This window comes from Elaeis guineensis, chromosome 1 (assembly GCF_000442705.2).
Source record: "Elaeis guineensis isolate ETL-2024a chromosome 1, EG11, whole genome shotgun sequence".
NCBI classification, from domain to species: Eukaryota; Viridiplantae; Streptophyta; class Magnoliopsida; order Arecales; family Arecaceae; genus Elaeis; species Elaeis guineensis.
Window position 1 is genome coordinate 166,506,576 of NC_025993.2, and position 14,693 is coordinate 166,521,268.

Here is a 14,693-nt window from a genome sequence, read left to right on the forward strand (position 1 = left end):
AATGATAGTTATCTGCCAAGACGTCATGAGTGCTTCAACCAAGGCTGCATAAGTTATTGATGGTATTTCCATTTTACTTATGGTTCACATCGCACAAGTAATGGCGAGAAAACAATCAAAAAAGAAAAAAATGAAAAAAGAGACATCACGTGTCGAAGTATATTGTATGCACTGGAGATCTTGTATGATGGAAATAAACCGATCTAAATTGCCTAAATTGGCTGGAGAGAGAGAGAGAGAGAGAGAGAGAGGGAGAAGAACAGTGCATGGCCCCAGGGGTATTACAGCCATCAAGAATTCAACATACTCAATAATACTAGCTGATAAGATGGTACAGAGCACATAACTGAAGTGTGGCAAAGCTCGGTTGACACATCATTCAAACAGCAAATCCACTCGTAGAGCTCTACTCAATAGCTTTACCAATTTATACCCCGGGAACCAAGATTGTCCGCTATTCATCGTCACCACGTCACCAAGCCTAATGCCTATTGAAACAAAAGAGACGGCAAAAAAAAAAAAAAAGGTTGAAATACTGCAATTCAAAAGAGGAATGCCCAGATGATAGCATGTGAAGGAATAAAGGTGCACAATATTAGAGTAGTACTTATGCTGTGGGAAAATACATCGAGCACTTTTAAGCATCACCATTTTTTTTGTTGATATACATAAAACGCAAGAACTGAGATCAGCAAGACAAGGAAAGCCATGAACAAAAACTCAGGAGTAAGCTGTGTGGCTTCTATAGTCCTCACAGTCTCAATTTTAGAATCTGCCCCTGAAGAATCCTCTGCCGAAACGGTTGTGTTTGTGCCAGTAACATGGACAGGCACAGCCACAGCTGACTTATCTACCTGATAACATAGAGTCAGAAATTATCATTTTTTCTCAAGAAATATTCTTCGAACTTAAAATACTCTGAAGAAATTTATTGCAACATACGACAAGCGATGGCGATGATTGCATGCCAGCAAACCTGGTATGTCTGAGTCTTGTAAACATATCATAAATGAGAAAGACTATAGTTACATGAAATTTCTAAATGTAGTTCCTAAATGCTGACTAGCTAACTGCAAAGCTATAATGGTATCAGTTACATCAGGTGATGGGTACCGATTGCACCAGTATTTAGTCCCCTAGGACTTCTTTCAAGAGCTCATACTCGATTCTTTCAAGAGCTCGTACTCGATTCTGGCAATCACATTTACATTATCTAGCCAAGTTTAATTACTGCAATATAGATAAATCATCTTTGACTAGCAAAAATAGATATAGTACACGAAACAGACTAAAATACTAGCTAGTATATTGACATGCATACCTTTTTCTTTTACATGGAAAAAGACAAGTTCAGCCAAACGAAAAAAACAAATATTAAAACACTGATTCAACGATGACTGAATAATGGAGCATGGCTCCTCAAAAGGTTCCAAAGGTTAACTAAGCAAAAACCTGTCCATCATACATTTCAAGAGACCGTGTGTCATCTAGGCCTGGTTCTAGCCCAAGGTCTATAGCTCAAAACCCAACCAGCCCCCCCTGAGGTCATTAGGCCTGAGCATTGATTGGCTTAATTGGCTCTATTCATTTTTTGCCAAAACACAATCCCAAGCCTGGCCCAAAAAGTTTCAGGTTCCCCAGAATTTAAGACCAATTGGGCTTTAGGGCCTGAAACCTTGTACAGCCCCAACCCCTCGCCACTCTCCTGCCAGGTTGGTTCTTTGGAGAATTTTGAACAAGATATCTTAAACTAGATTCAGGACAGCAGCCCAAACGATCCCAAGAAGAATCTGAATAATTTCTTTTGAAGAGAAACTTCTGAGAAATCAATATATGGAAGAAATGGCCTTATTGCAAACTGAACTTGCATGTAACAATTTTGGAGACCATATTATAACAAAGAGCAATGCTTAGAATATCTATTTAGAGCAATTAAAGTATACTAGAATTTGATGTCCCTAACAAACAACAAAAACAAAAATGGAATGGAAAAGCCCACACAGATGAACACTTTTAATGAAGATATTTGCATCATGAATGATGAATTCAACCCCAAGAAGAGAGATCAGAATGATGGTGGAAGTTTTTATTAACTTGTCATGGTATTACCAGCTCAAAATATTGAGAATTAGCAAAAAGTCATCCATATGACAAAATGTCTAATTGTTCTACACAATCAAAGCAATATTTAGGTTATCTTCCTTTACCTGTTCATTAAAAAAGAAAAAAAAGAAATGAAATTGAAAAAAAAGAAAAGAAAGACAGATAAATGCAACTCATTCGTGAACCAGTGTATCATATTACAAAATCGTTTTTGCAATGTTGATATTTTTCGTTGTTGTCCCTCCCAAGCTTATCTATTTAAGCATATCTTTGTCATGTAAATATACTGAGCTATATTATATATGTTCCTGTTATTTTAGTTTTTGGTTACTACTGTTTTGATTTCCTATTAATTTCCACCAACCTTTCAAAATTTTCTGATGTTAGAGTTTTGAGTTTATCTCTCTTCCATTCAGTCACCAAATGTGTCATCAGAAAATTTTATTTATTCAATGAGTAAAATTTCCCAGCGGTGAACACAGGCATGGAGGAGACGGAGTCACTTAGAGAATGATTTTATCTCTTGATCGTCATTGACCTGCTATACTAATTAAGGTGGGAAATGAATTTTAGGTCAACAGCACGCTTCCGAAGAGATGTTGGAGATGAGTATGCTAAAGTAGATAATCAAATTCACTAAAACGACATAAACAGAAGATTATTCTACTCGAATTGGAGCTGAAACACCTTAAGATCTGAAGAAGAAGGTTAACTTCTTTCAAAAAGGGAGCAATGGTAAACATAGTCAGCTGACCAGCTGAAATGACTAACTAATAAATAAGTTTGATGGGTCAAAAGAAAAGGAAACATCTTACAGACTCCTCCAGTTCAATCTATTGACTATGACATTGGATGCATACCGGAAGTTTATTTGGAAATGAAATAGAGCTCCATAACTAATATAACTGAAGATTTGGTGGGCCTCCATTACTCATTTTAGCTAATTTCCAAGAGTAGCAGTCAGATATTATGGCAAATCCAGTTCAATTTCTTCCTCAGCTATAGCTATATGCTTAAGCTTGAGCTGTAAGTGTAAGAAATATCATGTAAAAATTAAATCCAAGAAACAGAAATGTGTTCCACTTCATTCTGGGACCATTACAAGTGCAAAAATTCAAGACTCTTCCACGGATTCTTTATCCTATTTTGAGAGAATTGGGTTCATTCCTCCAATAGTTCTTCTCTGAATGCACAACTAGAAACTTTATGCATGCATCCATATTTACATATTATGCTAACAGATGCAACCCATCACTTATGTCTCCATGAATGACTGAAATGCCTACATATGCTAAAATAATTTTGCATATACACATGTACTTGCTACCAAACATGAAGCCTGCAACTGCTATAAATTACATCATTGCATGAACATAAGTGCGTAAGTGGGGAAAAATTTTTATTTTCCACTTGACTACCACGATAACCAACTTCTTCTGTAATACTGACATTTGACATGTCAGTGCAAAAATATTTCAACATTTTCATGATCTCCCTATTACTTCATTAAAGAAACATATAGAGATTCAGAAGTTGATCTACCTGGAAATTTGTAGTTGAAGGTTCTGTTAATGCTTCTTCAGATTGTTTTAGGATACTAGATTCATTCCCATCATCGCTGCCCTTGTGGCTCGGAGTAATATGGGCATTATCCTTTGTTTTGCATCTTTCCACCAGGACTTTGTTCTTTTTCCGTAATGCAGATATCTGCATGCGAAAAAAAATGTATGCTTTTAAAAGAGTGTAGCTTTTTGCAGATTATATGAGGAAATCTGCATAGGACAATCTGACAACTAATCCTTCCTGTAAATATATACATCTGCTGATTGAAACCTTTAGCAAATCACTAAAAACTAAATTTGTTAGTAAAAGTTTTCAATCATACCCAAGAATTTAAAGATACTTATACATATCTTACTTTTGAATTGTTTTAATACATCTATGATAACATAAATTCATTTATGATCTGAGGCACTGATCCACTTCAAAAACAGTTCATAATGCTAGTGAGAGAGAATAGGCAACAAATATCTGTTATCACCAACACCCAATGTCAAAGACCAAAATAATCATAACTAACAAGCTCCATCCCCTTTGTTGCTTGAATGTTTTATGCATCAAGGGTTAATTTTTCCGGTTGAAGAAACTGTTGAGATGCTTCCATGGAATTTAGATCGAAGTGTATTTAACAAATTCTATTTCTGATCCTTTACAAATAAGAGCCATCTCCTTACGAAGGTCTAAGAGATAAATTATGTCTGCATTGGCCAAAAGAGATGAAGAATGAATTTGTGTATTTGTTTCCACTATGAATGCCCCGAAATATGGAACATTTCTATATAGGAGCTTGGAAGTTCGTAGCTGTCTAGGCTTCTCATATAAATCATCAATGACTCAATATTGATGTAGGCATCCAATGTAGACTATCGATGCAAAGTCAATGATGGGCCATCTGAATAAAGATTCACATTGGTGTTCATGATGTAAAACATTAAAGCAATGTTTCAAGAACCGATACCGAGACCCGTATCGATTCCTACTCGGTACCGTACAGTACCGTATCAATCCGTTCTGACATTAAAAATATTAAAAAAAATTTCACCCATCATACTGAAAAAAAAAAAAGAAAACCGCACTGAACCTTATCGAACCGGACCCGTACCGTACCGAATCGGACTAAACCGTCTAGTTTCGTGCGGTTCGGGCCCGTACCATACCGAACCGATCGGTATAGTCCGGTTTGAGCCATATACCGAAAAACTGGCTTGAACCGTACTGGTTCTCCAACGGTACGATATGGTACGGGGTGTACCGATTGGTTCAGGCTAGTATGGAATACCATGCATTAAAGTATTTAAAGCTAGAAGATATATATTATGGAGGTTCCTTAACCACACATCAAGTTGAAATTTGCACATTTTTCTTTTGAGAGCAATATAAAAAGGACTAGTTTTTCTATGCAAGGTTGTGCTCGATTGAAGCAAGTCGAAAAAGAAGTGCACCCAGTCCTATGATCATGGTTCTAGAAGATGGCTGCCTTGGCCACCTAGATGGTCTGCTCAGGTACCCATCTTAACATCATATACTATTTTTGAATATGTAAGATGAGACTGATTTATAAATTACTATTAAATGTTGCCTAGTTGATAGTTCTCAGTGGCCTAATACACCTTGTTTGATATCATATTTTTCATTCACTAGGTTATAATTTTTTTAGCCTTTTTCTTTTATTTTTTTTCCTTTATTTATTTGCCATTTTGGGCTGCCTTGACCTCTGGGTGCTTACCTAGGCCAGCACCTAGCTGCTAGGCACCTGCCTGGCTACCCTTCTGCTGCCCATGGTCTTATAAAAAATTGAATGTTATACCCCATAAAGAAAAGATGAAAAGGTGATTAGAAAGGAGATTTATTCCTCTTCCACGGAGTGATGATAAACAATCCTCTCCCCCCCCCCCCCACCCAAAAAACAAAAAAATGTTCATCTTCTAATCAAGCTAATGAGAATCATAAACAGAAACATGCAAAAGAAAGGGGAAGTAATAAGAGCATACCTGTGATTGAAGGCGTTCCCTTTCCAACGCTAGTTTCATGATGAGGTCGGTGATGATTTTACTCCTGAAACCAATGTCCTTGGCAGTGGCTACTTTCACATCGTCTGCCTGATTCAAAGATGTCTCTAAACATTCCAATCTGCTTCTCACATAACCCAGCTCTTCGTTAAGTTCCAAATTGGTTTCAGTTAACAGGGTACACTTAGATTCAGCATTCTCAGCCCTACTTTCAGCTTTTGCAACCTTTCCCTTAAGTTCCTCAAGGATATGTTCCATATCACTAAGTGCAGTGTATAACATATTCTGCTGCTGCTCAATTGCTTCAACAGATGCTTTTGCATGTTCTAACTGTCTATTTGATTCCTTGAGATTCTTCTCTAAAAATATGGCCTTTTCTGATCCACTATTTGTAAGAAAACCTAGCTTCTCATTAAGTTCCACATTAGTTTTAGTTAATTGCGTACACCTGGCTTCTGCACTTTCAGCCCTGCTTTCTGTTTTCCGGACATTTTCCTTCAGACCCTCAATTACATTTTCCAGCTGAGTAAGTTCAGAATGTAACAAAGTCTGCTGTTCCTGACTAGCTTCAACAGAGGCCTTTGCCATCTGCAACTGGATACCAGATTCACTTAACTGCTCCTCAAGTGCTCTCACCTTTTCCCTTAAAGTCAAGACCTCAGAACTAGCAAGCATGCATTTACCATCAGCTTCTTTAAGGCTGGTTTTTAGGCCATTTTCTTGTACTACAGCGATGTTATCAAGTTCTGCACAACTAGTTTTCAGCTTCTCCAGAGTGCTTTCTTCAGCTGATAATTTCATCATACTATCTTGCAACTTGGTCCTCATTTCACATTCTCTATGTAATGACCCATTTAAGTTTAGCTGAACAATCTGGAACTTTCCTATTAATTCTTTTGAAATGCCTAGAAGGAGCACAGCAGCATTTTCTGCCTCAAACATTTTCTCCAAAATCATTTCTAGTGTCTCTTCCATTAAGTACGACTCCCTTTCTGCATAGTGCAGCTTTAAGTTGAGGTCCTCTTCATTAGATCTTGAATCTGACAGCTTCTGTTCAAGATCCATTTCCCTGGCCAAAGATTTCTCCAGAATCCGTAGAACATGTCTTTGCTGATCCACCGTCTGCAGTTTCCACTTGCTATTCACGGAAGAAAAATGGCCATTCTTGGTCTCTTCATCTCCACCAGTCCCTGTTCAAAAACGGGCAATAATCTACAAATTGAATCCATCCTCATTCTTGACATTAACATAGCTCCAAAGAAAATGATTTTGACTTACAGGTTTCATTATGCGCAAAAGATAGGGTTCTTTCAAACTTGGCTGATTGCATGCTAATATCAGCAACTAGATCTTGTAACTGCTTTATGGATTCTTGAGCATCAAGCAACTTTTCTTCTATTTTTATTGATGATTCTCTAAAGTGGTCATCATGAGAAAGCTTCTGGTGGGCATCCATGATATCCATTTGGAGTGAAGCCATAAAATTGTCGAGCTCTTTAACCTCTGTGTTCAAAATTCCAGACATAGCATCAAATTCAAAGGCCTTCTCAATGGATTCATTAGAGATATCCTCGTACTCTGTGGTCAGAGCTTCAAAATCACTTGCTCTGCTTGACACTTGCATCAAAAGTATCTCCAAGTTCAGTAATTTTTCAGAAGAATATGCTAGGTCAAGCTCTAGTCTCGTTAAAACCTCCATGGCGGTTCCTTCACTCATTCTCTCTCCTCTTGATGACCCATCTTCTTGCATATAGTTATCATACTCACTATCAATAGCCATGGGCAGATTCTATTTCAAGGACATCAGAAAAAATTTACAGGAAATCCATGGGATGGGTGAGATAGATGGTGAATAATACGACAGATAATTTAAGAAATCTAAAGGAAAATAAAATAATTAAAGATGCAGAGAAGATCACAGCACACAGACTCAGAAGAGTTCAAAAATATAAGCATAGATACTTTATCATCTAAAGTTACAACAATTCAAGTCCATTTTTGTTTCAGAAAATAATTCTAAAAAATAATAATAAATTTATAGCAAGTTTTTAGACCATGAATATGATAATGTAAAACTATAATGGTACCTTGGCATAAGATTTTTTTAAATTAATTACGAAATCAAATATATGGAGCAAAATACATCATATGATAGAGTTTTGAATCATTCTTCAACTTGCTCTGTAGAGGCTTAGCATCGTCCATGCTTCACCAGATATGGGATCCCAAATGACAACCCAAAAAAAAAAAAAAAAAAAACCAAAAACAAAAACAAAAGAGGCAGTGTATTATCTTGCTGGGCACTTTGGCAGTAACATGCATGTGCAGGTAGTAAGCCAGTTCGGATAAGGTTGCTACTTAAATAAAGTTACAGTTTGCATGGTGATGTTACATAAATCTTTTGTATCTGGGTAAGTCTCCTAAAATTTTATAGTGCAGGTCTCGTAAAATTTTATGGATGAAGCCATGAAGGATTTATTACACATATCAGCTGGACGTCTTTTGGCTCCAAAATCCAGTACAAAGCTATTAAAATGAAATATAAATGACTGTTGAAATTGAAGTAATGTCTATTTCTTCAGCCAGGGAATAACTGGATAATCAAAGCAGAATCAGAGAGCAGCAAATAGAACAATAAAACAATAAATATGTGGCTTTAATTCTTGTATTAAAGATATAGCAGGATAACCATTTTATGTGACTTTAATTCTTGTATTATAAATATAGTAGGACAGTCTAATGGCTTAGACCTACTAACAGATCTAAAGATATGCATTTGGCTTCATGTATCTGGACTGAACATGCTACAATGAACACATTTTATAGGAAAAAAAAGTTGACAGTCTTCAAAGGCCTGTAGGTAATTCCCTAAGCCACTCATGGACATGCAGCCAAGATTTTCTGGTTTGCTGCACAAATTTTTAGCATAAAATGGCTCAAATGGATAAAATGTAGGTATATAATGGTTAGTATCCAAAAGATAGTATACAGATTAGAGCATTAACCAAAGCCAAAATTGTATCTATTTTGCCCAACAAATACTGAAAATGAAAGCAAATATCTGACAAAGGAACATTTGGTGTAGTTAAATTTGTCCATTTATCTTTTAATGTCTTCGTAAATTCTGGATGCTTTTCAAGCCGTTGATTGCTCAACTTTTTGATATGAGCCTTTGTTTCTTAGTCTAGGCTATGTATCTTCAAATTTCTCATTTTATGCTAAGTTGGTTCCATGCAGAAAAAAGATAAGTGCTCGGCATTTTTACTTCTTGAGTAGGTTGAATGAAAAAAAGAATTTTACCATGCAACACAACCATGTAGTTAAGGGACAAAATAGTGTTAAATTCTTGCAGAAGCAAACTAGGAGGATTTTGACTATAACATAAAACATAAGAAAGATAGCACCTATAATGAAACTCTTGAACATATTTAATATGGCTTGAGATGATAACAGGCCCATAAACATGTAAACACAAACATTCAATAGTGAATTATGAATGGTGCCTATCAAGTTTTCATAATCACCATTTTCCTTGAACTAGACATTGCAAGAAAAGTAATTCGTGTAATGTCTGCATTAGTGAGATTATAACCTTTATGCGCCGTCGAGGGCTTTTGCCAGATAACCTAGAGGATGAAACATTGACACTAAAATATAGTTTGCAAACCATCAATTAGTTTTTCATAATTTTTCTTAAGACCTCATATTTTTTGTATTACCAGATAAAAGTTTTATGTTATGTTGACTATTATAGTTCCATGAGATATGCCCTTTATTCAAAGTCAAACTAACCAAAGAATTGAAACAACTGAAAAATAATTAGAAACATAAATCAAGGAAAATTAAATTTCAAAGATAATGGTAAAATAAAATGTGAAATATACAGAAAATGCCATTCACTAAACCTAGGTATGCGAGGAAATGAAAAAGGATTTAGCAACTAAAATGATAATTGCTGAACCTGCACTCCTATAACAAGGAAAGCTATCTATTAGTATCATCTTGTATTACTTCAGGAGTCTCTTATTAATATTTTTGGCCCTTGTGCTTCCAAGATATTGCAAGTTTTGATTATCGATTGATTCATAAGAACATATAAAATTTTTGGATCACTAATTCACTGGCCACCACAAAAGATTTTCATAAATTTGAGATGCTTTAGCATGTCATTGTACATATTCTCAAAATTGCAATATGGCATATCAGCCACTTCTTCTACCTTTTTCAAAGACATCTAACTGGTAAAATATGACAAAAGAATCCTTAGAACACAAAATGATACGTTGAAGCCTTTTACAAACAAAAAGTTAAGGGATGCTTCAGCTTTTCACCAGTCATGAAACATTAAGAAGTAAAAGGCAGAAGCGAAATATTTGATCTTTACACAAAAATATATAAGAGAAAACTGATTAATTGAAACCTTAGGTTCAGGGTCCAAGCTAGGATTTCTATGGAGGGGGAGGGGGCAAATTGTTATGACTAACATCACATTCATCTCCTATTAAATGAATAAAATTAATAAAACTATTTTTTAATATTAATTAATATGAATTTCAAGACTAGAACAAATCTCAATCCATATATGTAGCGCTTGCATATTTTAATTATCATATTCTCCACCAAGGTCCTAGCTTTGTGTTCTATTTCATCATTTGAAATAATTGAAGCATTAACATAGACAAAGACATCACATTTAACATCATTTTATTGAGAATTAAAAATTGTAATTAGATCAAGCTGAATCATCTCACTAAATTCAAATCACTCAATATACAATCAACCACATAAAAAGAAAGCCCAAAACTATAATCATGGAAACAACACTAAAGTTTGAAAACAAAAAAAATCTAAATTCTAAAGTATGAATTAAGATATTGATGGACATTATCATAAAAGAATATGAATTTTCAATCAATACATACTACAAACATATGAAGCTTTATTCACCATTCGCCAATACATGAATGAGAATTAATATTGACATCCAAAGATATCCAAATTTACATATTAAAAATATATAATTTTTAAAAAATATAAATAGAAAAGAAAGAAAAATATGTAGCCATGTATGTAACCATGAACAACCTCACAGGAATTCATGTTGGCTTCACCAAATGCCATTTGTAAAGGGAACTTCAGCAAGAGCAAGCATTATTTAAGGCTCTAGATATTCTTTAGCCATCTGGCATAAGCCAGGGAAGCTAGGAGAAATTGGGTAGAAAAGAAAGAAATTTGAGAAAGAGAAAGTGCAACAAAATTTGATTGTCAGTTAGAGTTTGGAAGAGGAAGTGTGTCGGATATATACTCACCGCAAGTTAGCGGCATTCTTTATTTTTAATTCTTCTATATGTACAAAAGTTTATCATTTAATATTTGATATTTTAAAGGCTTGGATTTAAGGCCTTAAGCACTAGTTAGTAGCTTGATTTTTTTTTAAATTAGATGGGAGCTACATTCTACTCTTGCTCCAGATTTATGCGCTACTAGGAAGTTGCGGAGAGGTGAGATTCCTTTTCTTTCTTTACCACGGAGAGAGCGAGTGAGAGAGAGAGAGAGAGATTTCAAAGCAAATCAAACTTGTTGAAGATGTTGGAGGACAGCCATGTATGGTGGCTAAAGAGATTTGGAAACTGGTGGAGGTACATGGAGATAAACCACAAACTGAGGGGGGCCAAGTGGTGGGCCTCATGAGAAAACCAAAGGGATCTATCGAAGAAGGGGACTGACTGCTTAGTGTAAAACTCCGAATCCAGGTTTCAAGAACATCAAAATGCCTAGAGAATGTTGCCATCATAGAACAATACGCATCGAAATCAATAGTGTGAAACATTTCCTGGCCAACGGTATCCTTGATGTGCCCAAGCAAAAGCTACATTCACTATACAAAAGAAAGGGTTCTTGTAAGAAAAGAGAGCAAAAATAGGTGAAGTAGAACAACAGCTCACTAGGAAAGTAATGATTTATGAACACATCCTCGATCATGTTTATCGAACTAAACATCTCAAATATCATGCTATCGAACAAGAACAAAACATTATTTGATTAAAACTCAAGAAAAAAAGGTGATAATAATCTTCATTCAACAGTAGAAAGGAGATCTACAAAAAAAAAAAAAAAAAAAAAAAAAAAAAAAAAAAAGCTAAGCCATATTTTAAGAATATAAACTGAATCATTTGCTTTATCTAAAAATATCTGTGTAAATGGCCCACAAGGAACTTATAAACTAACTAGGGCATTTAAAATTAGTCCCAAGAACTCAATAATTTTCCAGCATGGAGAGGAAATTCTGATGATAGAAAGGAAAAAAAAGAAAAAAGAACGTTGAATTGGATAAAAACAAAATTGGACTGGGAACTAAAAATAATTAAAATTGGCACTTATCACCTGGATCATGTGGCTTGGGTCTTCTAGGTTTGATTCGGGACGGATTTCAAACACGTCAAACCTTGACAAAAAGGAAAAACACTTACAAAAAGTTATCTGATTGAATAAATGCGAGAAATACATACATAACATAGTCCAGGAAATAGATGCCATTATAAAAATAGGTTTCTAGAATTTGACCTAAAACAGTTCGCAACAATATCACATCAATCCAGGAAGAAAAGGACAGAGAAACACGCAGGGTTAGACCCAGAACAGATGTCACATATCTCTTAGCACAAAAGAACAACATAATTTGATTTTCTCGGGTTAAAACCACAAATCTCAGAAATCTGAAACCTTGGCAAAAATATAAGAAATACATTGATTTCTAGGGTCGAACCAGAGCTGATCTCAGAAATTATAGAACTAGAAACAAAGAACAAATATACACAATAATTATCACGAAAGACAGATTCATCATACCATCATCCGGATCCGCTGGAAAATTAATGCAATATCAAAATGGATATCTAGGGTTTAATCTAAATACTCCAGAAGAATCCTAGATCAATTCAAGGAGAAATCAAGAAAAGCGAAAGGGAACGGGAGGAAATGCGCTATTAATAGATTGAACCTTGTTTCTTGATGTCGTTCTTGAATTGTTCACCAGTGTCTCGACCTTAGAGGAGACGCCGACGGAAAAGCTTCTTTGATATCATTGAGGAATAAACCTAGCAAAGAGGTGGGACCAATCGAGGGTTTTCCGGCGGAGAGAGGAAGAGCGGGACTCGGCGGGTTTCAAAACGACGAGATCGAGAAAGCTAACTGGCGGGGCCGGCCATAATATTGGTCGCTGTGGCGGTGGGTTCAGGGACTAGAATAGCGGCTATTTCAACGTTATAACAGCTGTTATTAAACTGTCACGACGTTGTGTAATTAAAAAAAAAAAAAAAACCGTTATAACGATTTTGATAATAATAACGTGATCTGAATTTTATTGTGAATAAGAACTCCATCCATCATATGAGTCTCAATCAAAAGAGAATCTGAAAAACTCCAGAGTCAGTCGAAACGGACTCCTACCCGATGCATCATTGTTGTGGACAAGAACTTGACCCATTACGTGAGATATTATCCGCTCTGACTCATGAGCCTCACGATTTTATCTTTTAAAAAATACTTTATATGAAAAAAAATTTTCTTCTTTATAAGTATGAGTCCCTCTTAACTCACAATCGATGTAAAATTTTTGATACCCTTCATATTAAAATTTCATCTTTCATCAATTTTCAATCAGATAAAAAAATATATTTAATAAAATTAGTTATATCTTGATTGTCATTCCAATTATAAAGGTAACCAAAAGATCAATCCACAGCCTTCATATATTTTTTTTACATATAAACGCCAACCATAATATTTCTTGGAGGTTTTCAAAATAATATTGTAAGTATTTGTAGATTTTATAATTACGACAGACAAAATGTGTCATAAATTCACAACTTAAAATTACTTATACGTTAATTTCACCGAATCCTAATGATATTTTGTCTTTTAAAGGGAGCTCAAACATATTCCTTCATTTCTACCCTTCATTTTAACCATATTTAAAACTCTATTTAGCTCCTCCATTATGATCATCTATCTGAGAGTCGAATAAGCTTTGCATGGTCAACGTATAGATTCAAAAATCGCATCCATCTTAACCTAGTTGGAAGAGGATTTTTTGTAGAGCAAAATTAGGATTTATACTATCATGGTCTTAGTAATAATAAAAATGTAAGAAAAAAAAAAGATCTCACATGCTCGCATGTAATTGTGAAATATTTATACACATATATAGAAAGTTAGAAACTTTGTCTCTCTACAAAGTGAATGGATTCTTTCATAAACTTTTATGTAAATTTTTCATGATATTAATACAAAAGGATAATAAAGTTATTTTATACTTAAATATTATTTAAATAGTGTCAATAAAAATCTAATAGAAGAAATATATCCATGCAAAAACATGACAATTCTTTGATACATCCATCCATTCATTTATCCATCCATACATACATACATGCATACATATATATAAGGCATATTACGACTTTAAGAGGATAAATATGTAACAAAATATTATGAAATATATATGTAGAAAAGATATTCTCTGTATTTTTTCTCGTAACCATCCATTTTTTTTCAAATGTACAGCTCGAATCTTTATTTCCAAATGATTTTAGGTGGAAAGATCTCCCCATCTGGTTAACTCAAGCAAGATATCTACAGTATAGTGGTTATTTTGCCCATCATATGCTAATTCTTACAAGCAAAATAGATAGGAGTAGAAAAGTTGGGTTAAAGAAAAAAAATGAAAACACATAGAAAACCTAAATTACTGAAGAAAAAAAAGCAAAAAAACATGTGTGTCCTCCTCTCTCATGTGTCTCCTCCTTTATTTTTTTCTTTATCCTTAGATCTTACACTTTCCCCTCCATATGTCCCCTGCCCACACCCCTCCTCCCCCCTCTCCCCCTCTTTTCATTTCCCCTCCAGATGCCCCCCTCCCTCTTTTCTTTTTATTTTCTCTCTCCCATCCCCTCTCCCATGTGTGGTTGATGGAGAGAGAGATTTCATGTGGTTGAGGGAGAACAAAAAAGATCCTATTTT

General features: G+C 35.0%; 1 protein-coding gene across 2 annotated transcripts; it reads right to left on the reverse strand.

Annotated features, from left to right (window-relative positions):
- Positions 1-532: 532 nt before the first annotated feature.
- On the reverse strand, positions 533-12,884 carry LOC105060288 (WPP domain-interacting tail-anchored protein 1). Of its 2 annotated transcripts, XM_019855738.3 has the most exons (6): positions 12,673-12,884; positions 12,057-12,117; positions 6,951-7,461; positions 5,655-6,862; positions 3,646-3,810; positions 533-854 (listed from the first exon to the last, which is right to left on the reverse strand). In XM_019855738.3, exons 2-6 carry the CDS (start codon positions 12,063-12,065, stop codon positions 645-647), a joined length of 2,103 nt encoding a protein of 700 aa, XP_019711297.1. In that variant the 5' UTR covers positions 12,066-12,117; positions 12,673-12,884; the 3' UTR covers positions 533-644. The 2 variants fall into 2 exon arrangements, with proteins under 2 accessions (XP_019711297.1, XP_010942237.1); XM_010943935.4 differs by lacking the exon at positions 12,057-12,117.
- Positions 12,885-14,693: the final 1,809 nt, after the last annotated feature.

What these genes read in the sequence shown, in the direction of transcription:
- LOC105060288 (XM_019855738.3), bottom strand. An exon ending in GGGAACGCCTTCAATCACAG is followed by an intron (nt 3,811 to 5,654) that starts GTATGCTCTTAT and finishes TTTCGCATGCAG; the next exon opens with ATATCTGCATTACGGAAAAA. An exon ending in CTTCAACTACAAATTTCCAG is followed by an intron (nt 855 to 3,645) that starts GTAGATCAACTT and finishes CTATGTTATCAG; the next exon opens with GTAGATAAGTCAGCTGTGGC.